General features: G+C 44.5%; 1 protein-coding gene across 3 annotated transcripts; it reads right to left on the minus strand.

Annotated features, from left to right (window-relative positions):
* Positions 1-1,087: 1,087 nt before the first annotated feature.
* Positions 1,088-23,335, minus strand: LOC119316791 (chaperone protein ClpC1, chloroplastic-like). Of its 3 annotated transcripts, none has more exons than XM_037591171.1 (10): positions 23,202-23,335; positions 22,014-22,605; positions 21,523-21,638; positions 21,274-21,396; positions 21,018-21,203; positions 13,307-13,522; positions 9,877-10,094; positions 9,065-9,140; positions 8,898-8,987; positions 1,088-2,643 (listed from the first exon to the last, which is right to left on the minus strand). In XM_037591171.1, the coding sequence occupies exons 2-10, from the start codon at positions 22,558-22,560 to the stop codon at positions 1,465-1,467; spliced, it is 2,751 nt and encodes a 916-aa protein (XP_037447068.1). In that variant the 5' UTR covers positions 22,561-22,605; positions 23,202-23,335; the 3' UTR covers positions 1,088-1,464. The 3 variants fall into 3 exon arrangements, with proteins under 3 accessions (XP_037447068.1, XP_037447069.1, XP_037447070.1); XM_037591172.1 differs by having other exon boundaries at positions 22,014-22,616; positions 23,202-23,313; XM_037591173.1 differs by lacking the exon at positions 23,202-23,335 and adding an exon at positions 22,714-22,733.
* Positions 23,336-25,257: the final 1,922 nt, after the last annotated feature.

A 25,257-nucleotide genomic window follows, 5' to 3' on the forward strand; every position in this document is an offset into this window, starting at 1 on the left:
ATGACCGAGAAATTCCCAATACTTTCCATACTAGATATATCATAGATGGTTCCTAAACAGAAAATATAAATTTATTTCTTTTTCCACCATTCTTTCACAATCCATGGGTTAGCCGTATCCACGAGTGTTTCTCATACCAACACTTTTAAAGGAATTTATTGTTTAACAACATAGAATAAAAAATTCATTTCTAGGCTAGTCATCCCTATTACCATCATACTCTCGTGCAATGACAAGTGAATAAACACTCATACTGAGAATAACACATCTAGCATGAAAAATATTACCCAACTCCTACCACTTCATAAGCGATACGAGCACACAAAAAGGAAGTTTTATTTAAAAAATTAGAGATGCACATACAAAGCTTAGAACGGCACGAAAATACCGCATATAGGTAGGTATGATGGACTCATATGACAAAACTGAGTTTAAAGATTTTGAATGCACAAGTAGTATTTCTACTTAGTATAAGTGGAGGCTAGCAAATAGATTAAGAAGCAACCAACCAAAAAACGAAAAATTAAATAGACAAGCATTAAGCATAATTAACACATAATAATGCACCACAAGTAGTATTTTCATCATAACAATTCTAGTATTTTGACCATGAAAATTATTTTTGTATGAACCACGACAAATTGTAGTGCATGCATCGTGGTAAATTTCAGTAATTCATCATAGCAATTTTAGTTTCTGTTACATGGAAAATTTGAGTCATCGACCTTGCATTTTTAAAGTAATTGACAACAGATTTCTTTTTAGTTGTGAACCATGTCAAAATTATTTCATGGATCATGACAAATTTTAGTAATTCACCATCACAAGTTTAGTTTCTTAATTCCCTTTTCTATAACATGTCAAAATTTATTTTAAATGTAGAATAAAAAATTAATTGAAACATATCATAACAACTTTGATGGCATAACACCATGAAATTTATGTGCAATGAACATGGCAACTTTCAACCCCAAAAAATCATCAAAGCATATCGATATGAAATCTAGTTTCAAAGATCTCGTCGCGACGAATTTAATGTTAAAAATGGTTTTTCAATCGGACTTTCCATTTAAAAGATAAAAAAATAAAAACCCAAAAGATTCCCATTGACATCATTAGTTTTGTCATTCCAAAAGATTTTCACTGACACCATCAGTTTCGTCATTTATACATGCATGCGGTGACATGGCATAATGTATACTAACGGGGCGGGCGTTTGGTCCGGGGGTCCTCGTGCCACATGTGTGGCAGATATCAGCATCCCAAAAATAAAGCCTCCAGATTCCTTTCAAAAGCAAAAACAGAAAATCTAGGCCTGCCGGTGAGCTACACGGAATCTTCTAGTGCCTCGCTTGCAAGCAATATCAAACGAGACAACACCACCTAATGAAAGAGAATTGGTGTTAGCTCCACGCCACAGCTTGTGCTGAAACAATGGATTCCGTAATCATGTGATCCGTATGATTAGGTGCTCAAAATAGGTGTCAGCGGCTCCAGGACACCGCTGCCACCATTGAGAACTATAACTTTGCCTTCTGAATCAACATCTACGATAGCGGAATCACCTTCTTTGACCTCGCCAGCCAGCATCTTTTCTGCCAGGCTGTCTTCCAACAGCCTCATGATAGCGCGCCGCAGTGGCCTGGCACCGTAGCTTGGGTTGTAGCCGTCATCCACCACCCTATCTCTGAATCTTTCAGTCACTTGAAGGTCGATTTCCTTTACCTTCAGCCTGTCAAACACTTCTTTCAGCATAATGTCTGCAATTTCCTTCACCTCCAGCTTTGTCAGCTGGCGGAAAACAATCATCTCATCCAATCTGTTCAAGAACTCAGGCCGGAAGTACTGCTTTAGCTCCTCAGTCACCAGGCTCTTAATCCTGTTGTAGCTGGTGTCCTTCTCATCATAGTCAAGGTCAAATCCGATCTTGCGGCCTCCCTTCTCAATGACACTGCTTCCAACATTAGATGTCATGATCAACAGCGTATTCTTGAAATCAACAGTCCGCCCCTTGCTGTCAGTCAATCTTCCATCTTCCAGTATTTGAAGCATCATGTTGAAGACGTCTGGATGTGCCTTTTCGATCTCATCAAAGAGAACTACTGTGTAAGGGCGACGACGAACTGCTTCAGTTAATTGACCACCCTCAGTATAGCCAACATATCCGGGTGGCGACCCAATTAGTTTCGAAACAGTATGTCTCTCCATGAACTCACTCATATCAAGCCTGATCATGGCTTCCTCAGAGCCAAAGTAGTACGATGCCAAAGCTTTAGCAAGTTCTGATTTACCAACACCGGTTGGTCCAGAGAATATAAAACTAGCAATAGGTCTGTTTGGGTTCTTGAGGCCAACACGGGCTCGACGGATTGCACGGCTAATAGCTTTCACAGCCTCGTCCTGGCCAATGATACGTTGATGCAGTGTTGCCTCCATCTTCAGGAGACGGTCAGATTCATCAGCGGAAACCTTCTCGACAGGTATTCCAGTCCAAGAGGAGACAATATGCTGGATATCTGCCTCCGTGACCAAAGGACCAACTTCACCAGACTCGCTCTCTGCCTTAACCATTTCCTTGCTCTTGTCAATGATGGCCGTAATCTGTGCCTTCAGTTCCATTTCTCTGTCTCTTAGTTCCCCAGCCTGTCAAACAATAAGTTGGTAGGGAAAGATCAAAAGGTAATACCAGGGAGTGGTACACTTCAGTGCTGCAATAGCAGAGGAAAAAAATATGACCAATCTGGGAGGGTTTCCATGCACAATATTACTACTCTCATTCCAAAATAAATGATCTTCACTTTGCACAACCACCAACATGCAACTTTGACTCTTTTTGTATATGAATATGTCGATAAACATTAAGAAATTATATTGTGAAACTATTTTGCAGGAAATCTAACGATACAAATTGCACCTAAGCAACCTCAATAGATTTTATTAGTTGTTTAAGAATAGACTGATAGAGAAAATTTTGACTGCACACTTTCAAAAGCCTCGTGGATGGGCTCTTGGCCAGCACAATGGTGTCTCCCCACCGGCACAAGTTTCGAACCCTGTGGATGAGATTTAACCACATTGGTTAATTTCATGAGAACATGTATCTCAAACCTTCTCTTAATTAGCGCATCTCCAACTAGACCCCCTATTCCGCCCCATTTGTCCCGGGGGACAGCCCAAACACTTCCCGGATAGAAAAATGCAACCCTGCCGGAGCCCCCATACCCAGCCCATATGTTTGGGCTGTTCGGCACACCTCAAACCGCCCAGACGCGTCCGCCACGTCAGACCCGACAGGGCGGACCCACCCCAAATCACCCAAATTGACCGCCCTCTCCCTTGCGTCAGCCCTCCCTTTCCTGCATCTGCACCGTCGTCCTCTCCGATCTTGTTCCACGTCCGCGCCACCGACCTCCTCCGTCCTAGTCGCCCAACGCCCGCTCCACCGTCCGCTCGCTGACATGGACGATGGGTTGACCGAGTCTGTGGAGGTCCCGACCATTGGAAATAAAGCAAAGACCATCACCCGCAAGGACCAGCCTATCCGGCAGTGGGCCTGCAAGAAGGCCGAGAAGCAGGCTGCAACGGAGGATGTCCTCGACTTAGAGTTCATCGCATCACGTCCGTCTGCCACGCCCATGCCCTCGGGCACTCCCGCGTCGTACGGTATTCTGGCTCCGCAATGGGCGGGCATCCCGGATGACTTCACGCGACAGGACCCGACTTACGAGTTGGCATGGCACATGCCCATGGACTATTCAACGATATGTCACAACCAAACCCATAGGTAATTTGTGCACATTTGCATTATTGGACCAATTTTAGGATCGTAGTTTCTTGCGGGGCAGGTTTAGGAGTCTGTGATGGGCGATCAAGAGCGGCCAAAAGATGGGCGATCAAAATTCGCCTTCCTTTTGATATTGGGCAATCATCGGGCACACAAAAAAAGACCAAGACAAGAGGAAATGCATACTTAACCCACGAAGATATCTTGTTGTGTAAAGTTTGGTTGGCCACAAGCATGGATCCTATATGTGGAACTGAGAAAAATGGCTCGAAGTATTGGGGAAAAAAATCACGCACGGTACCATGAACACAAGCACTACATGGAACCGCATCCAATCCATACCGACCACAATAAGAGCTCTCTCCAACATAGACGGACCGCCATCCAAGAGTCTGTGAGCAAGTTTTGCGATGTCTTTGCTCAAGTGGTGAATAGGAACCAAAGTGGCATTGGAGTCCAAGGCCATATAAGCTGTGTTTGCCCATTTTTCTTGTTTGCTTCATTTCTTGAATCACTAGAGATACTAAGCTCCTTAGGAACGGGGCTCCCTGGTAAATCGAGGTTGTGGTGGGCATTGCATGGGCCCTTTTGACAGGGGTGATTCAAGTTGGCTGGATGGTTGGGCCTATTCATCGGCAATTTGTGCCTGGCATGTTGCTCCTGCGACCGGTCCAACTGAGAGAAAGAGAAAGTGCATGCACGTCTCCCCTTTCCTCTTCCTCCTCTCGCCCCTTTCCCCTGGTCTTCGCCGCCGCCACCCCACTGCTACACCGCCGCTTCCTCCCCACATCCAGGTCATTTGCCCCCACCTCCATCACTCTCTATCCCATTATGCCCATCCTTCTATTGCCATCAGTGACGGCAATCCTGGTGAAGCTGAGCCACAATGCCCTGCTTCTAGAGAGTCCGCCATCAAGGATGGTGTGGACCTTGTCAAGGAGCACCATTGCTCGTGCCTCCTCACGCTCATGCTAATTTTGCGGGCTCCATCAGCCGAAAAGGGAGGAGAAGGAAGAGAGGTACAAGGTTCTTGGATGTGCAAAGGGAGAGGATAGTGTTTGACCAGGAGAGGGTTCAGGGTAGGATGATCATCGAGACAGAGGACGAAGATGGAGAAGACGAAGAAATTGGAGGAAATGAAGCTTGAGAAGGCCAAGGCATATGAGACCATTGAGCGTGAGAGAGAAGATAAGGCTCGCAAGGATCAAGGAGGAGTTGAGGATCATGTTAGCCGACTGTAGCCTCATGGATGACCATGCCAAGGAGTGGTTCACCAACCAAAAGAAGGAGATCAACGAGTGCAATAAAGGTGATTGATTCATTCGTGTGTCGCCTATTTATGAATTGTTGGATTTTATTTGTCGTGGATTATTTTGGCTTGGGTTGAATTGCTAAATTCTATGATTGCTGAATTGGTTGTATGTTATATTGATCAAATGATCTATGTGCATGCCTTTGTATGGATTTGAGGTTTTGGATGTGAGGGTGGGGTTGCCCGGGCAGACAAATGGGGGTCTGTCGGCTATGTTACAAAAATCCAAGGCGCATAGTCGATCATCCGAGGACCAAGCAATTACATGAGACACGACACTGATATGGCTACATCCCCGGGGCTTGACTATGGGCGCTACTCCCCGTGACACCGTCACAATACCGCACACTGGCCACCCAGGCGCCGGCACACACCGCTAGCTACCTTTGCATGTCTGTGCTATTATGTTGGCATAGGTTACATCATGTGTCTACCCCCACTATATGAGAGGCCTAGGATACAGGTGTCCTACTAGGACATGACTCCATACCATGTAAACACAATACAACTCAGAGTCCAACTGTAACCTACATTGTACACAATATTCGACACAACTCTAACAAACTCCACCTTGGCGAATATTCTTCACCACCAAGAATTCGTCAATGCGTCAAACTTTCATGTACATTGGACTTGAGCTTATCCCGTGAGTACAGCTGCTACTCCAAAGACCCCATGACTCCACCTGCAACTTGTAGTCCCTTCTTTTCTTGACCATAGTCAACGCTCGAGCGAAATCAAGTTCTACTTTACTCTAGTTTGCGCTCCCAACTTCCAGAGTGTCTGTTCAACACCATAACACACTGATCACTGACCTGCTTGAAAGTGAACAACTCACATATTGGGTGTCACGCATAAGAGTTACCTGAACTCAACATCATCGCTCTTCCTTGACCGCTTGTCTGAAACTTGAAGGAATTTCACAGCTGGTTGTAGTCATCCCGAGTCAAATTCGCAATTGTCTCACCACATGTATGACCACCAGAGCCCTGGCCCGTCTCCATGTCCCATGCATACAGCAAGCCTTGCCGCTATTACCGCGTCGAGCCTCTGCTGTATTGGTCGAGTATCAAGGGTCGCGAACCCACACCACTCAACCCCCACTGCAGAGTACCACCAATCATCATCAACCGATGACGAGTTCCACGCTTCCAACAGACCACTAGGCTCCAGTCCGAACTACGTGCCTCTCGCTTTTTTCCCGGCTGAAATAGGCTTCGATTCTCTAGATCCTTACACCGTAGCCCCTCAATTCAGCTTCACCTTCAACAAGACTCCATGGTAGATGATCACTCCACCCTCACGCCCCCGTCGACTTCAAACTCTCATGTGCACCGTCTTGAATCAACCTCACACCATAGTCTTGTCGAAACAATACAAGCCCTCAAGCCCGTGCCACGTGTTTCCACACCCCAGAAGTCGGTCACCATCGGCATCACGCTCTTATGTCATCGTTGCTGATCCCACTACCATCTTCTGTTCCGACCGACATCCAAGATGATCCGTCAGACTATCAAGCCCGACCTAGCTGAACTTGTCCGGCTGCACGATATGCTCGAGACTCCACAAGCCTTATACGCACATCACCAATCTGCCATTGTCATGGTAAAACCTCGTGTGCAATTAGCAACACTTCCAAATGAAATTTTCACTTTCCTGGTAGTCTCCTCCATGGGTGCACCAAGCCTTTGCCCATACCCCCCAAAGTACTCTTTATTTATTGTGTTGTTGTCCATGCTACGTCAATACCATATATAATGCAGATTTTTTTTGTCCAAACAAATCTCTCGGTCTTGATTCCTTCAGCTCCCTACTCATAGCACAACGCAACAACCAACGAAGGCGCATAGCACCCTTGCACAACGCACGTGCACGCCTGCACACCACAAATCACAAACTGCCAGTGCCATCGTGACCACACAGCTGCTCCACTCGCATGCGACCGCATGCCTCACGCCAGCCCGTGCCTTGGGCCGACCGTCTGCCATCAGCCTGCGTTGCTGCTCCTGCCTCGGCCGCTATCGGACCTGCAGCCCGCGCTACACCATGGGCTGGGCCTTCGCGCCTCGCACGCTGTTGCCGCTCCTGGTTTCGGTCGGATCGATCCATCTGATCTGACCACTGCTTGCGCGATACGTCACATCGCCGCCAAGAACTTCTACCTGCTTCCAATTGCTTCTTCCACTCTCGTCGAGAACCACGCCATAGCCGGCTGCATCTCAAACTCGATACTTCCTCTTAGATCAACAATCCGCAGACTCCGCGCAACCTTGCTCTGATACCACTTGTTAGAATAAATCCAAGGCGCATAGTCGATCATCCAAGGACCAAGCAATCACACGAGGCACGACACCGATATGGCTACATCCCCGGGGCTTGACTATATATGAGAGGCCTAGGATACAAGTGTCCTACTAGGGCACGACTCCATTCCCTGTAAACACAATACAACTTAAGAGTCCAACTGTAACCTACATTGTACACAATATTCGACACAAATCTAACAGGCTCCTGCCCGCAGACGCGTCCACGAACATATAGGGGATCAAATTAGGCAGAGTGTGGTTAGAGTGCTCTTAGAAGTCATAGGGGCTCCTCCCCCTCGTGGTCTCATTCTAAAAGCATCAAATGCTTGAAATAGAGGTATAGTAACTCGAGTTGTCAATTGGTGAGACAATGTGTGTGGATATGATCTACACACGTAAGCACAAGATTCCGATGTATGCATGCTTCATGCATAAACCCATCTAAGATCCCACCTGATAGTGAGCTTAAGTCGGATGGGTGCATGTATTATTTAAATTTTGATATTGAGGATCGTCCAGTTGAAATGGAGGCAGATGATGGTGAGCCTGATGGCTTACCTTTGGATCCTAGGAAGGACAATGATCAGCACAACATTGATAATGCTGGGAAGGATGGCAATTTTGGTGCCAAGGGCCCTCCTGGTATACTCCTGGCCTTTTTTCCATGCACTCGATGTATTCGGCATTAATGGATATACAGGCCAGGTTTAGGTCTAGAAGTTTATGGCGTCTTAAATTACCGTTGAAGATAAAAGTATTACTTTGGTTTCTCTGCCAAGAAATTATACTAAGGATAATATAGTCAAACAGATGTGGCAAGGGGATACTCGTTGTAGCTTCTGTTATGAACAAGAAACCATTCAACGTCTCTTTTTCTATTGTTGTTTGGCACGTATCGCATGGCATGCTTTGTTTTTTAGCCTTTAATATCACCCCACCCCATAGTATTTCGCATATTTTTGGGGGTTGATAAATCTTTAAGATCTCTTATTCTAGTTGAGGCAGTAGCAGTGTTTTGGCCCATCTGGCTATGCAGAAATGATGTCGTCTTCTACAAGAAAAAAGTGCATTCCTTCATGCAGGTGCTACTCTCATGTACCAGTTGGCTGCGGTTATCAGCGTTATTACAGAAGGCATAACACAAGGTGCTGATGGAGCTTGGTGCAAAGAAGCTTGAGTAGATACCAGGGCATTTATGTCCCGGTTTGGATACCATGCCACTGATAGGCCTCTTCATGTTTAGGATAGTTTTGATTCGTATGAGGTGTAGTTATTCCATGTTTTTGATTTTGCCCTCCTTTTGGCGAGATCAAGTTTTTTATTTCTGATAAACATTGTACTAATAAGGTTGGCTATATGCATCTAAGGATGCAGTGGCCAGGGGCAATAAAAGCTTCAAAAAAAATTCTAAAAAAAAGTAACACGAGTTGCTACTAATACATGCATTCTTTAAAAGACAGCACATTAGCTCAGAGCACATTTGCAAGAAAGGTACCTTCTCAAAATCTTGGCCACGTACTGCCTCGTTCTTATCCTTGGTAACCTGGCGGAGTTCTTTGTCCAATTCTTTGGCTTCATCAGGGAGCTGCGACACATTTTCATACTTAGATAAAAAAGCATCACCGTATGTAAACTGGGTAACAATAAACTGTGTACTGATACCTGAGCATGCCTCAATCTGACGCGTGATCCAGCTTCATCAATCAGGTCGATAGCTTTGTCAGGCAGGAAACGATCACTGTATGACAATAATAAAACTTACACACTTATCAAAAATTAGAATGTTTGTAGCTACTGTGTAGAGCTCTAGTTCTACCCAAAGACAACATATATCTAGGTTTGTAACAACGAAACTACAAATCTCATCGTAATCACTAGGCTGAACCTAATATCGGCCTCAATATCCACCTCGCACTAACATTATTTCTTTTCTGCATCGGGAATTAACTAGATGACATGGAGAAGCCAGCACACATAAATGAACATCTGCAGTGCCTAAGTTAGTTTGTCGCTTATTATTAAGATTAATATTTTCAATTCTATCTAGCAACTGCTCATGGATATCGGAACAACTAAGAAATAACACAATAATTAACAAATTAAATGAGTTGGTTGATGTTTGGTTAGGTGCTGACTGCAATACACCTTTCTCCACAATTATGATACACAACATTGTTCTACTGACTTCCATTCTCTGAACTTCTTAATTTTCACCATCTTAAGTTATGGATAAACTAACAGAACAAGCCTGGCTTTAAAATTTGTAGAAATTAACACTGAAAAAATTACTAAGACATCTTGTAATTGGCCAAAAAATTGGTGTAGAATTAAATTTTTCTAAATGTTCAGGAACCATTGACGTTAAACAGAACATGTGCAACTTCAAATCAAGCTACCGCAAGACTGGACAAACTTCAACTCTGCAAACATTTTAAGAACTCATAGGACAAACCAGATCTTATACTAGTGCAAACCTGATATACTGGTATGACAATTTCGCAGCAGCAACAAGAGCATCATCTGTATATTGCAGCTTATGGTGAAGCTCATATCTCTCACGAAGACCTCTCAAAATTTGTATGGTTTCATCAACAGTCGGTTCTGGAACCTTGACTGGCTGAAATCTTCTCTCCAGTGCCGGATCTTTCTCAATATGCTTTCTGTACTCGTCCAGCGTTGTGGCACCAATACACTGACGAAAGAAAATATCAAGTCATCAACCATATGGAAAACACAGATATGTGAAGTGTTGAACTGGTATGGGCCTTGTGGCCCAATCCACTCTGGTCCAGAAGGACTAAGCCATGTAGGGGGAAGGCTGACCTAGATAAGGAGGAGCCAGATGCTGTCTGCTATGGTGCGCGGCTACAGACACGAGTGAGGCACTTCTCGCGACTCAACATGGTATCAGACCTAGGCAGCGGGGCCCGATGGGAGTGCGGCAACGGCGGGGCTCATCTCGGCGAGGACTCCTTCTCCCCATTATTCCCTCCTTTCTCCCTCTCAAGGCTGTGCGGCGGCTCGCCTCTCGCAGTTGGAGTGCGCCCGCGGCTGTGTGCGAGCGAGGGAGGCAAGGAGGCGGCGTGCTGAGCTGCATGGGTGAGCATGCGGGGGTGGCTGGTGTCGCGCTGCTGGAGCTGCTGCTGTTGTTGCTGTGTGCAGCTGCTAGCCAGGGGGAGGGGACCGTGCAGCTGGAGTGCTATGCTGCTTCGTGCTGTTGGAGGCTGTTTGCAGAGGAGAAGAAGGCCGTGGAGGCTGCTTGTTCCTGCTGCTGTTTGCAGAGAAGGCTGCGACTGGGCTGCTCTGCTGCTGCTACTGAGTGTTTGGTGCGGAGCACCCCATGGCTCTACACCAACACCGCAAGCGCGAAGTGAACCGATGACTAGAGCATGCGCACTTGCTATTGAAAACAAGGTTAACTCCTCTTGAAACTACCCTTCATTTCGTATGAGACATGCCTACTACCTCAAGCGGAGACCCTATGCATACTCAGGTACCAAGGAAGCAACCAAAGCCATTGCGGAAGAGGAGCACCGAGAAGAGAAGGAGAAGGATCCTTAAGAACCCAGTACTACCGGGCACCACCCTGGTACTACCGGCCCCATGGTACTTCCAGGCCTACTACTGGCCTCGACGACCCCTGCGGTGCCAAGCTACTGTTTTGGGCCGGCACTTCACCGGCACCAGCCCGGAACTACCGGCTCCGACACCAGAACTACAGGCCTGGACGGCACCAGTGCCCAGGTGCCAGTACTTCCGGCCCTACTCCGGCCGTGCAAACTTCAGGCCACACAGAACTACCGACCATGACCCCAGAACTACCGGCCACCAAACCGGTACTACTGGCCTGCCTGCGCGCAGTGAGTTGGGCCACGGCCTATGTACCCCTCTCTACCTCCCTAGACTATATATTCCATGCCTAGATTTCGAATTAGAGTTAGCAAAGTATATTAGACAAAACAAAGATGGCCCTGCTCATCTACCTCTCCAATTGGAGAAGAATCCCAAGGGATTATCAACACCGCCCTTGTGGGGAAGATCCATCTTGGATTCAAGCCCCCATCTCCCTAGTGGATTGAGAAGAACCTACCCTTGTTACCTTCCCTTTGTTGGGATTGGATCTTGAAACTTGTGTGGTTTGCTTTGAGAGTCGATGTATGATTTGGATCTTGCCTTGGTGTTTATCCTTGTGTTCCTTAAGTTCTTCTCTTCCACGTCCAAATTGTGTAAGATTGGGCCACCTAGGGCTTTCCCCTACATCAGTGTTGCTGTTGTTGATCCTCCCAAGTGACGATGGGTGAACCAAAAGGCCTTACTGAGATTCTCGAGCAGATCTCTCGGTTCCTCGCGGGCTCGAACTCTAGGGCCATCCTTACTTGACAGGAAGTGGCTCAGAAGATCGAGTTGTCGCCCACTGACATCAAGCCAAAGGGTGCTACCAACTGGTCTTCGCGAGGCAATGCTGGTTGTGGAGCAGAAAGACCTTGATGAATATTTGTTGGGCTCTGTTGAAGAACCAGGAGACAAGACTAATGTGGAGGGAAAGAAGTGGAAGACCATCAACTCTTTTCTTATTGGGTGGTTGTTGAACTCAGTGGTGCCCTCCATTGGACGCTATGTGGAGGGACTATCCACATCTGTTGAGATACGGAAGATTCTGTCCACCCAGTACTCTGGCAAGGGCAATGTCATGCTCATTGCTCAGGCTGAGAGGAAGATTAGTCGGATGCGCCAAGGTGACATGTTAGTGATGGCATATGTGGCAGAGTTGCAGGCTTTGTGGGCAGACCAGGATAACTGTGATCCTCTGGAACTCTATGATGCGGCTACAATCGAGTCAGGGCACAAGTGGATGGCACGCAGGCGTGTGCTGAAACTTTTGGATGGCCTCAAAGGTTGTTTGGCAGGAAAGCATACCTACTATACCAAACTCTCCTGTGCCTACTATTGATGAGGCTATTGCAGCGATGACTCAAGAAGAGGTGCGGCTTTCTCTTGAACAAGCAGACGTGAAGGTTGTGCCTACTTCGATGTTTGTAGTCACTGAGCGCATGGAGTGGAGAGATCCCAGGGGCTGAGATACTTGAAGGGCACACCGGGTAAAGGGTTGTGGTTTGCGAAGAGTGAACATCTTGAGGTGGATGGCTATAGTGACTCTGATTGGGCTTAGTTGTCAAGATGATAGAAGATCAACTTCTGGCTACTGTGGGTTTATGGGAGGAAACAGACTGTTGTGTCTAGATCAACAGCAGAAGCTGAGTATAGAGCCTTATCTCAAGGGTTGAGTGAGATGCTTTGGGTGAAGCACCTACTGGGCAAGTTGAAACTTCTGAGGACGGGACCATTGAGGGTGCGGTGTGACAATCAGTCAGCTATACGCATTGCTGTTCAACATGATAGGACAAAACATGTGAAAATTGATCACTTCTTCATTAAGGAGAAACTTGATGTTGGGATCATCAGCCTTACTCATGTCAGCTCTGGGCAGCAGTTTGCAGATTGCTTGAAGGGACCGGGAACAAAGGACCGTAACTTGGCATGTGACAAGATGGGGATGATAGATGTCTACCACCCATCTTGAGGGGGAGCGTTGAGCCAGTATGAGCCTTGGCCTGGCCCAGCTCCACTCTGGTCCATACGGCCCAAGCCCATATGGGGGGAGGCTGATAAGGAAGAGCCAGACGCTGTCTGGTCTGGTGCGCCGTTACGCACACAAGAGAGGTACTTCTCGCGACTCAACATGAAGCAATTATATCTATCGTGGTTGACTGTCAACTTAAATACAAGTTGCATAAATATATCAAGTCACCTACTGGACACGGGTTTTGACGACATCTAATGCACAGAACCAAAAGAAGGGAGCAAGATAAACAGAAACGGCTTACAACTTTTTCTTGTCATTACCTGCAATTCACCTCTTGCAAGAGCAGGTTTCAAGATGTTGGCTGCATCGATTGCACCCTCAGCTGCACCAGCTCCAATCAAAGTGTGCACTTCATCAATGAAGAGAATGATATCATCACTTTGCTTAATTTCCTCCATAAGCTTCTTCAGCCTTTCTTCAAACTCTCCACGATACTTGGTGCCAGCAACAAGCAGCCCCATGTCAAGTGTAATAACCTAGGTAGTCAAAACAACACAAAATAATTAATATCTTGGAAGAGCAGTAAAGATATACTATATGGAAACATATGTTTTTAATGCATCATCCACTAGCAATGTTGGCCTCGAGAATACCTGTCAGGTAAGGAGCATGATGCTTTTTGGGCAGAAAACTTAAATCCAACAACGGGCCAGCTTATGTAGACAGCAGAAGAAAATGATGAGGACATCAATACCATTGTTACACCCACAGCCCCTACTGTTACATATACTGGACCAATTACTAGAGCTCGCGCACGCCAATTAAATTACCAGGTACTTTCGTTTCTTGGTAATGATTCTAATGTTCATGAGATTATGATGCTGCCTAAATTGGATACATTTGTTTTGCTTACAAATGAAGGGCCTAGCTTGGAGAAGGATGAACATTGGAGCAAGAACACGCATGGAGTTGATGGCATGCGCAAGGGGATCAAGAACGGAGTTACAAGTGATGATTTCAGGACTTTGAAGCCGCCATAAGGAGTGCATGAAGCCTTGGACGAAATATACAAGATGCCACTTCATAATATTCGTCCATAGGCTATTCTAGGTGCTGCGTCACCTTATTAATGGGCCAGGCCCATGTAATTTCGAAATACTTAAGTATAGGCTATTTTTAGAGTCCGTATGTGTGGGGAAACAAGAGTTAGGGTTGGTTTCGAACCCCACCCTCAAGAGCCACGAAATTCCCCCTCTCTTCCTCCATATATACAGCCCTTAGGGCGTCGTTTAGACTTTGGGTTTTGTTTAGATTAAAAGTTCGTCATAGCTGCAACTTCGCGTACTTCGTTTGTGTCCAACGACCAGACCAAGACGTCACAGAACCCCACCTTGATCAATAAAGCTTTCATCTTATATTCGCAATATCCCGATTGCAATCTCAGTTTCTTGCTTGTTCTTCGTTTGTTCGCAGGAAACAGACCCTCGTGGTCAGGTTGATCGTGCTCCGGCGTGGTCAATAACCCTCGGAAGTTGGTTTAGCGATTGCTAAGGCGCGACGTCTCGCACGTTAGTAGTCGGATCGTCAAGGTCGACTCCCACAGAAAACGATAGCCACCATCTCATCGAAACATCGGGACACCTTAGCCTCTATCAAGTGGTATCAGATTTCCAAATTGCTCGGTGAGATTTTACAGTTTTTCGTAGATTAGATCGAGTCTGTTCTTCATACCTACAGTCCACGAAAAAGCCACACAAAAAAATTAGGGTTAGTTCATCATATCCGAACCAATTTGAGCCTTTGCATAATCTTTTTAGGGTTTTTGCTTTGTTGAATTTACGGTTGCATCGTCGTGTCAAGTTGCTGGTCTTAGAGTCTAATCTTTTAGAGTTTCGAGTTCTGGTCATAAGTTGTCACGCCGCCGCCGCACCATCATCATCGCCCATCTACCACTTTTGCTTATCCGCCACCGCTCTGAATCCATATCCATATACCACCACCAATCCGTATCCATATACCACCACCAATCTCTATCCATATACCACCACCGCTACCATATACCACCACCGCTGCTATATACCACAACCATATATCCACCACCAATCCGAGTTCTTTTCATATTAGGTTTGTTCTTGAGATCAATCTAAATTCCGATTCGTATTTCCTTGCCTGCGTAGTCTCGAAAAAAAAAAGTCTGGAGACCCCCGGGCAGTTTTTAGGCCAAAATTTTCACGGGCAAATTTTTTTTCCCTATCCTATTTTTAGGCTTTTCTGAGTCTTTTGAGCCACGTGCCATCATAGTGATTTTTTGTCGCACTTTTTCGTCGTCGCTGCCCTGATTTCCGAAAAAAAAAGCGAAAAAAAAATTTCGTGCCCATCCTATCAGTTTGACGAGGGAAGAGTTTTGAGACACTCGCCATTATAGTGATTTTTCGCAAAAAAAAAGGAGCGCAAAAAAAAGAGCAAAAAAAAAGAGTTCCAGAGTGTGCTTTTCCCTTATTTACGTGCAGCGCCGTGATTTTGTTAGTGTTCTAGGCTCGCGTCTCTAGCACGGTCTAGCCTAGGACCAGCACAGTACCGTCGTTGAGCGTTTATTCAACTTTGTATCTCTGAATTGATTATTGCTGACCCTTTTTGCTACCATACTATAAGCCTTCCCAGCTCCACATACATCTACATCGTGCGTTTGACTTTCCCTGGCAATCGCTCTATCCAAGCTTTTGAGAGTTTTGACTACAACGGTTGCCGATCACCGCCTGCTGCTGGGTAAGAACTGGTAAGAATTTGAGATTTGCTTGACGGATTTGTGACACCCGCCACCACCACCACTTGTTAGTAGTCTGTAGGATCATATTCTTGTGTGTTTCTATTGCTGCTAACCATGCCAGGATCACAAGCCGACGAGACTGACTGGGAGAACTTGACGAGCAAGGAGCTTCATGATACGTTTCAGCAAATGATGAGTGGACAGGTGCAAGATGTGATAAACAGATTTGAAGAGGCCATGGAGAAGATAGATGGCATGGAGAAGACGTTTGAAACAAAGCTCGATAACAAGTTTGCTGAATTGCTTTCGCGTTTTCCACCACCACCACCGGCTGCTCCTGCCGCACCTCTGCAACAACAGCAACAACACCGACTACCTCCACGTCGGGGAACAGCCCTCCGCCGAGCGAGCCGTGTCCCTCTTCAGTCGGGCCAAACTGCTGGTGCTGCTGTTGATACTTCTGTGGCTCCTACTGCTGATGTGGAGGAGGATGCTTATGTGGGAGATTATGAGGATGAGGTTGATCAAAATCAGAACTACGTGCCACCAACAGCACAGCAACCACCAGGTCGTCCACATGCAAATAACGGCAATGGTAGGGCTCACCCTCAGGTACGAGATCATGACCATCTCCCTAAACTAAAATTGAATATTCCACCATTTGAGGGTAGATATGTTCCTGATATCTATCTTACTTGGGAGTTAGAAACTGAACAACGATTTACATGTTTACAATATCCCGAGGAGAGACGTGTTCCTGCTGCTGTTTGTGCTTTCTCTAGTTTTGCATGTGTATGGTGGTCTGAGCATTGTGATGATTGTTACTGAGGATGGTGGGTATGAGTCCGCTAGTGACTATGATGAGGAGACTTTGGCTCTTATTACACGTGATGAACACGGTGGAGACGATTCTGATCATGAGACGCAATACATGGCTCCTGAAGATGCTGACAGGTATGAATGTTTAGTTGCTCAACGTGTTTTGAGTGTGCAGGTTACACAAGCTGAGCAAATCAGAGGCATAATTTGTTCCATACAAAGAGAGTTGTGAAGGAATGTTCTGTTCGCGTCACCATAGATGGAGGGAGCTGCAATAACTTGGCTAGCATGGAGATGGTGGAGAAGCTATCTCTCACCACAAGACCACATCCACATCCTTACTACATCCAATGGTTCAACAACAGCGGCAAGATTAAGGTAACACGTATTGTTCGTGTGCATTTTAGTATCTCTACATATGCTGATTATGTTGATTGTGATGTGGTACCTATGCAAGCATGTTCCTTATTACTTTGTAGACCATGGCAATTTGATAAAAATTCTGTACACCATGATAGAAACAATCGGTATACTCTTGTTCATAACGATAAAAATATTACTTTGCTTCCTATGACTCCTGATTCCATTTTGAAAGATGATATTAATAGAGCTAATAAAGCAAAACAGGAGAGTGAAAATCAGATTGTGGCAAAAGAATTTGAGCACCAAATGAAGCCTAATAATAAACCATCTACTGTTGTTTCTGAAATTAAATTGAAAAGTGCATGTTTACTTGCCACCAAATCTGATATTGATGAGCTAGATTTTAGCAAATCTGTTTGTTATGCTTTTGTGTGCAAAGAGGCATTATTTTCATTCGAGGACGTGCCTTCCTCTTTGCCCCCTGCTGTCACTAACATTTTGCAGGAGTTCGCTGACGCCTTTCCACAAGACGTGCCACCGGGATTACCACCTATTCGAGGGATTGAGCATCAAATTGACTTAATTCCCGGTGCTTCGCTACCCAACCGTGCACCATACCGTACCAATCCAGAGGAGACGAAGGAGATTATGCGTCAAGTACAAGAACTGCTCGACAAAGGTTATATACACGAATCCCTTAGTCCTTGTGATGTTCCTATCATTTTAGTGCCGAAAAAGGATGGTACGTCGCGTATGTGCGTTGATTGTAGAGGCATTAATAATATTACTATTCGTTATTGTCATCCTATTCCTAGGTTAGATGATATGCTTGATGAATTGAGTGGCTCTACAATATTCTCCAAAGTTGATTTGCGTAGTGGATACCATCAAATTCGTATGAAATTGGGAGATGAATGGAAAATAACATTTAAAACTAAGTTTGGATTATATGAGTGGTTAGTCATGCCTTTTGGGTTAACTAATGCACCTAGTACTTTCATGAGGTTAATGAACGAAGTTTTACGTGCTTTCATTGGACGATTTGTGGTAGTTTACTTTGATGACATATTGATTTATAGCAAATCTTTGGAGGAACATTTGGAACATTTACGTGCTGTTTTTATTGCTCTACGTGATGCACGTTTGTTTGGAAACCTTGGAAAGTGCACCTTTTGCACCGACCGAGTATCTTTTCTTGGCTATGTTGTTACTCCACAGGGAATTGAAGTTGATAAAGCCAAGATTGAAGCTATTGAGAGTTGGCCGCAGCCCAAAACGGTCACACAAGTCAGGAGTTTCCTTGGCCTCGCTGGTTTCTATAGGCGTTTTGTGAGAGATTTCAGCACCATTGCTGCACCTCTCAACGAGCTTACAAAGAAGGATGTGCCTTTTGTTTGGGGTACCGCACAAGAAGAAGCCTTCACGGTATTGAAAGATAAGTTGACACATGCTTCTTTACTCCAACTTCCTAATTTCAATAAGACTTTTGAGCTTGAATGTGATGCTAGTGGAATTAGATTAGGAGGTGTGTTATTACAAGATGGAAAACCTGTTGCATACTTTTCTGAAAAATTGAGTGGGCCTAGTCTGAACTATTCTACTTATGATAAAGAATTATATGCTCTTGTTCGGATCTTAAAAACATGGCAACATTATTTATGGCCCAAGGAATTTGTTATACATTCTGATCATGAATCTTTGAAACACATTAAAAGTCAAGCAAAACTGAACCGTAGACATGCTAAATGGGTTGAATTCATTGAGACTTTCAACACAAGAAGGGTAAAGAAAATGTTATTGCTGATGCCTTGTCTCGTCGTTATACTATGCTTTCACAACTTGACTTTAAAATATTTGGTTTAGAGACCATCAAAGATCAATGTGTTCATGATGCTGAATTTAAAGATGTATTGCAGAATTGTAAGGAAGGGAGAACTTGGAACAATTTCGTTCTTAACGATGGATTTGTGTTTCGTGCTAACAAGCTATGCATTCCAGCTAGCTCCGTTCGTCTTTTGTTGTTGTTCGTCTTTTGTTGTTGCAGGAGGCGCATGGAGGAGGGTTAATGGGACACTTTGGCGTCAAGAAGACGGAGGATATACTTGCTACACATTTCTTTTGGCCAAAGATGAGACGGGATGTTGAGCGTTTTGTTGCTCGCTGCACTACATGTGAAAGAGCTAAGTCACGACTCAATCCTCATGGTTTATATGTGCCTTTGCCTGTACCTAGTGTTCCTTGGGAGGATATATCTATGGACTTTGTTTTAGGTTTACCTCGAACAAAGAAGGGGAGGGATAGCATATTTGTTGTCGTAGATAGGTTCTCGAAAATGGCACACTTTATACCATGTCATAAAAGCGATGATGCTGTTAATGTTGCTGATTTGTTCTTTCGTGAAATTATTCGCTTACATGGTGTGCCAAATACTATTGTTTCAGATCGTGATACTAAATTTCTTAGCCACTTTTGGTGATGTTTATGGGCTAAGTTGGGGACTAAGCTGCTTTTTAGTACTACTTGTCACCCCCAAACTGATGGACAAACTGAAGTAGTCAATAGAACTTTGTCTACTATGCTTAGGGCTGTTTTGAAGAATAACAAGAAAATGTGGAAAGAATGTTTGCGTCATATTGAATTTGCTTATAATCGTTCATTGCATTCTACTACTAAGATGCGCCCTTTTGAAATTGTGTATGGTTTCCTACCTCATGCGCCTATTGATTTGTTGCCTCTTCCATCTTCAGAGAAGGTTAATTTTGATGCTAAAGAACGTTCTAAATTGATTTTAAAAATGCATGAGTTAACTAAGGAAAACATTGAGCGTATGAATGCTAAATATAAACTTGCTGGAGATAAGGGTAAAATACATGTTGTGTTTGCGCCTGGAGATCTTGTTTGGTTACATTTGCGTAAAGATAGATTTCCTAATCTACGCAAATCAAAGCTAATGCCACGTGCTGATGGTCCTTTTAAGGTGTTAGAGAAAATAAATGATAATGCATATAAACTTGAGCTACCTGTAGATTTTGGGGTTAGTCCCATTTTTAACATTGCAGATTTGAAGCCTTATTTGGGTGAGGAAGATGCGCTTCCGTCGAGGACGACTTCATTTTTCAAGAAGGGAAGGATGATGAGGACATCAATACCATTGTTACACCCACAGCCCCTACTGTTACATATACTGGACCAATTACTAGAGCTCGCGCACGCCAATTAAATTACCAGGTACTTTCGTTTCTTGGTAATGATTCTAATGTTCATGAGATTATGATGCTGCCTAAATTGGATACATTTGTTTTGCTTACAAATGAAGGGCCTAGCTTGGAGAAGGATGAACATTGGAGCAAGAACACGCATGGAGTTGATGGCATGCGCAAGGGGATCAAGAACAGAGTTACAAGTGATGATTTCAGGACTTTAAAGCCGCCATAAGGAGTGCATGAAGCCTTGGACGAAATATACAAGATGCCACTTCATAATATTCGTCCATAGGCTATTCTAGGTGCTGCGTCACCTTATTAATGGGTCAGGCCCATGTAATTTCGAAATACTTAAGTATAGGCTATGTTTAGAGTCCGTATGTGTGGGGAAACAAGAGTTAGGGTTGGTTTCGGACCCCACCCTCAAGGGCCACGAAATTCCCCCCTCTTCCTCCATATATACAGCCCTTAGGGCATCGTTTAGACTTTGGGGTTTTGTTTAGATTAAAAATTCGCCATAGCTGCAACTTCGCGTACTTCGTTTGTGTCCAACGACCAGACCAAGACGTCACAGAACCCCACCTTGATCAATAAAGCTTTCATCTTATATTCGCAATATCCCGGTTGCAATCTCAGTTTCTTGCTTGTTCTTCGTTTGTTCGCAAGAAACAGACTCTCGTGGTCAGGTTGATCGTGCTCCGGCGTGGTCAATAACCCTCGGAAGTTGATTTAGCGATTGCTAAGACGCGACGTCTCGCACGTTCGTAGTCGGATCGTCAAGGTCGACTCCCACAAAAAACGATAGCCACTATCTCATCAAAACATCGGGACACCTTAGCCTCTATCAGAAAAATACGCAACTAAGAGTTTTACACTAACCTTTTTTCCTTCAATTGTTTCTGGAACATCCCCGTTGGTAATACGCTGTGCAAGTCCCTCTGCAATAGCAGTCTTGCCAACACCTGGCTCTCCAATTAGGCAAGGGTTGTTCTTTGTTCGCCTGCCTAATATTTGGGTGACACGCTCAATTTGGTCCTGCCTACCAACAACTGGATCTAGTTTACCCTGCAAAACATAACAGATTCACATCCAATGTAATGCAGCAAAGAAGCGCAGCAATGGGAAATGAAATTACCTCTTCAGCTAGCTTCGTCAAATTAGTACCATATTCTTCAAGTGTGGGCATTTTTTGACCACTGCTTCCACCACCAACACCAGCACCAACAGCTTCTGTGCTTTCACCAACCATTCTTATGACCTGCATAGCAAGTCATTTATTATGTCTTATATAGTGCAACTTGAAAAATGTGAACTGGAAGGCAAAGGTAAGAATATTGTCTGTGTACGGAAACATGTGAACTGAAAGGCGAAGAAAGAGGATTGCCTGTGTGCGGATGTTGTTTGGATCAGCGCCTAGACTTTCTAGCACTCGGGCAGCCACACCTTCACCTTCACGAAGCAAGCCCAGCAGCAAGTGTTCAGATCCTATGTAATTATGACCTGACCATTGAAGTACCATGGGTAGGTTAACTATCAAATCTACACTGAGAACAGATACATAAGGGACAGATTGTCAATATATGGGCATATGCATTCAGCCCATTACTTCCGTAGGCCCAAAAGCCCATTAAATACACGTACGCCCTTCCATCATGACCTTAAATTATACCATGAGCAACTTTTTCGAGTACAAACTGTATAATTTTTGTGGCACATAATCTACATTCATTGGTCAGACTGATGGTCAAAAATTAACACTGACATACATGGGCGCCATGTAAATTAGGACAGAGGGAGCAGCATGACCTTAAATTGTCTGCATAAAGCATGAGAAATAATATGAGCTGAAGTTGATGGGTCTTAAAATGTCAATACCAAGTTGACGAGCTTCTTCAAGCGACAGCTCCAACACACGCTTTGCACGGGGTGTGAAAGGAATCTCAACGGCCACAAAACCACTGCCTCGCCCAATGATCTTCTCAACTTCTACACGAGCATCCTTAAGATTGATGCCCATTGACTTAAGAACCTTAGCTGCAATACCTGTACCCTCCCCAATAAGGCCAAGCAGGATCTGCTCTGTCCCAACAAAATTGTGGCCTAGACGTCTCGCTTCCTCTTGAGCAAGCATAATCACCTTGATTGCTTTCTCTGTGAAGCGCTCAAACATGGCACGGACAACCATTCTAGACCCCTTCCCTCTTGGACGTGCAAGCTGACTTGCCACAATAGAGCCGAAATCATGCCTGACCACAGATTTCGTATCAAGAAAGTTTGCCCTCCTCAGTCCTTGAAAACCTCCAAGGGTAATGGTTTGTGTCTCCATACTACGGAACGATGTCGCCCTGGCACGCCCACGGACCTGAGCGCAGCTGTTATATACAGTAGGAACAATTGCTGACTGGACCAGAGCCCCCTCCATGCCTGTATGTCTAAAGGAAACTTGAAGCTACCCTTCTACCAAGACCTGAAAATGTACTGCTGAAAATGGTGAGCATAGACAAAATGCCATGATGGTCGTCGGTGCAGCTAAGACAGACACTTTATTTATTGGATAACAGCAAGTAAACGGCACCCCGCAAGGCAAGAAGGTCTGATACGTATCCCAAGCCACTCTAAAGCAAGCCGAAACTGAATCAGCAGCAGAATTGCATATATATAGAAGAAAAACATCGCAGTTTCTCCCACGGATATCAATGAAATTTAGTTTTATACAAGCACTAGGGATAATGATGCACTTCAAATCCACTGACAAAATCGCTCCCAAACCCTAATACCGAAGACTAGCACAGCACAGCCAAGGTGCCCAATAGCCAATCCAATCCCAACCTCAAGGGCAATAGGCCGCCCTACCATTACAAGCATAAGCTGGCGAGCTAAATGGAGCTCCTACTAGTACAGAAATGGCGAAAATAGTTGGTGCAGAACCAAAATACCAGGAAGGAAATTCGAGGAAAAGAGAGAAAGAAAAACAATAACTCTTATGGGAAACATCGACTGCGAATCGCCAGAGCACGCCAAGGGACAAGATACGGAGAAGCAATGAGTTGAGCGATCTGATACCTTGCGTACGAGGAGGGGCAAACCATGGGAGGGAGGGGGGCGGCTTCGGGAGGAAGAAGAGAAAGGATATGAAGTTTATACACGGGGCGGGGACAAGTATGGATAAGAAGAGTCGGCTGCGTTACGTCACTCGCCGCTGGCATTCCCTTTCCTAGATACTCCGCGCGAACCCTCTCAGATTTTTTTTTTTTTTTGAGACAAGCGAACCCTCTCAGGTACGAGAGCTCTTCGCCAGCGCCTTCAGCGCCCGCTAGCGAACCCAGCGCCCGCTGCGTGCTTGCATGGGCTTGGCCCAGCAACGCGCGCTGGCTCCCGCTCGCTAGCCGCCCACTCGATCGCTCGATCGCTGGTACACACAGCACGCTCGATCGCTTTTTTTTTCTCTTCCCCAGAATTGCTACATTATGTCATGATTTCTCTTAGGAAAAAACCAACAGGTTTTCTACAGTACATACTCTGGTTTTTAGGAAAAAGTTCATTGAATTCGAAAAAAAGTTCACCGAATTTGCAAAAAAGTTCATCAATTTTGGAAAAAAAAATGTTGAATACAAAAAAAAGTTCATCAAATTTAAAAAAAGTTCATCGAATATGAAAAAAGTTCATCGATTTTGAAGAAAAGTTTATCGGATTTGAAAAAGGTTCATCGAATTCGAAAAAAAGTTCATCGGATTCAAAAAAAGTTCATCAATTTTGAAAAAAAAAGTCAAATATGAAAAAAGTTCATCAAATTTGAAAAAAGTTCATCGAATTTAAAAAAATTCATCTAATATGAAAAAAAGTTCATCAGATTTGAAAAAAGTTCATCGAATTTGGAAAAAAGCTCATTGGATTCAAAAAAAGTTCATCGAAGTTAAAAACAGTTCGCCAGATTTGAAAAAAAAAGTTCATCGATTATGGAAAAAGTTCATTGAATTTGTAAACAAAAAGTTCGTCCATTTTCCGGAAAAAATGTGAAGAAATATTTTTTCTCGAACTTAAACAATGGAAAAAAGAAAATGCAAAGAAAGAAAGTGTAGAAAAGATGTATATTATCACATCAAGCTTGGTGGCGGTGGTTGTTGAGTCGTCTCACGTATTGTTAGGTCGGGGGTTTGATTCTCTGTCGAGAGCGGTCTTTTTTGCGCTATAAAAACCTATAGCGAACGTTGTGATGGGCCGGCCTGTTAGTAGCGAACGAAAGGAGGGGGATGTGCGCCCGATTGTGGAAATAGTTGTATCGGGCGCAACGGGCGCCGAATAGGAGTTGTTCCTGCAATCGGGCGCACACCCCCGCTTCCTTCCTTCGCTACTAAAGGGCCGGCCCACCTTACCTTTTTGCGCTATAAAAACCTATAGCGAACGTTGTGATGGGCCGGCCTGTTAGTAGCGAACGAAGGGAGGGGATGTGCGCCCGATTGTGGAAATAGTTGTATCGGGCGCAACGGGCGCCGAATAGGAGTTGTTCCTGCAATCGGGCGCACACCCCCGCTTCGTTCCTTCGCTACTAAAGGGCCGGCCCACCTTACCTTTTGTACTATATGCTTTCATAGCCAAAAAGTGCGCTTGAGGGAGAATCGAACCAGCGACCTCCTGCATCAAAGGGGGCCGCGACAACCAAGGCGCCACCGAACCCACTGCGGCAACACACATCGTTTCTTTCCTTTCTTGTGTCTCCTTTCATTTCTCCATTTCCATTTTCCCTTTTTTTAAACTCGAGAAAATTTCTTTCTTCAAGTTTTTTTTTCTGTAAATGCATGAACTTTTTTTCAAATTCGATTAACTTTTTTCATATTCGATGAACTTTTTTCAAATTCGATGAACTTTTTTCATATTCAATGAACTTTTTCAAATCGATGAACTTTTTTCCAAATTCGATGAATTTTTTTCCATATTCAATGAATTTTTTTCAAATTCGATGAACTTTTTTTCAAATTCGATAAACTTTTTTTTGAATTCAATGAACTTTTTTCAAATTTGATGAACTTTTTTCAAATTTGATGAATTTTTTTCAAATTTGATGAAACTTTTTTCGAATTCGATGAACTTTTTTTATATTTCGATGAATTCTTTTCAAATT

Source organism: Triticum dicoccoides, chromosome 6A (genome assembly GCF_002162155.2).
Source record: "Triticum dicoccoides isolate Atlit2015 ecotype Zavitan chromosome 6A, WEW_v2.0, whole genome shotgun sequence".
Lineage (NCBI taxonomy): Eukaryota > Viridiplantae > Streptophyta > Magnoliopsida > Poales > Poaceae > Triticum > Triticum dicoccoides.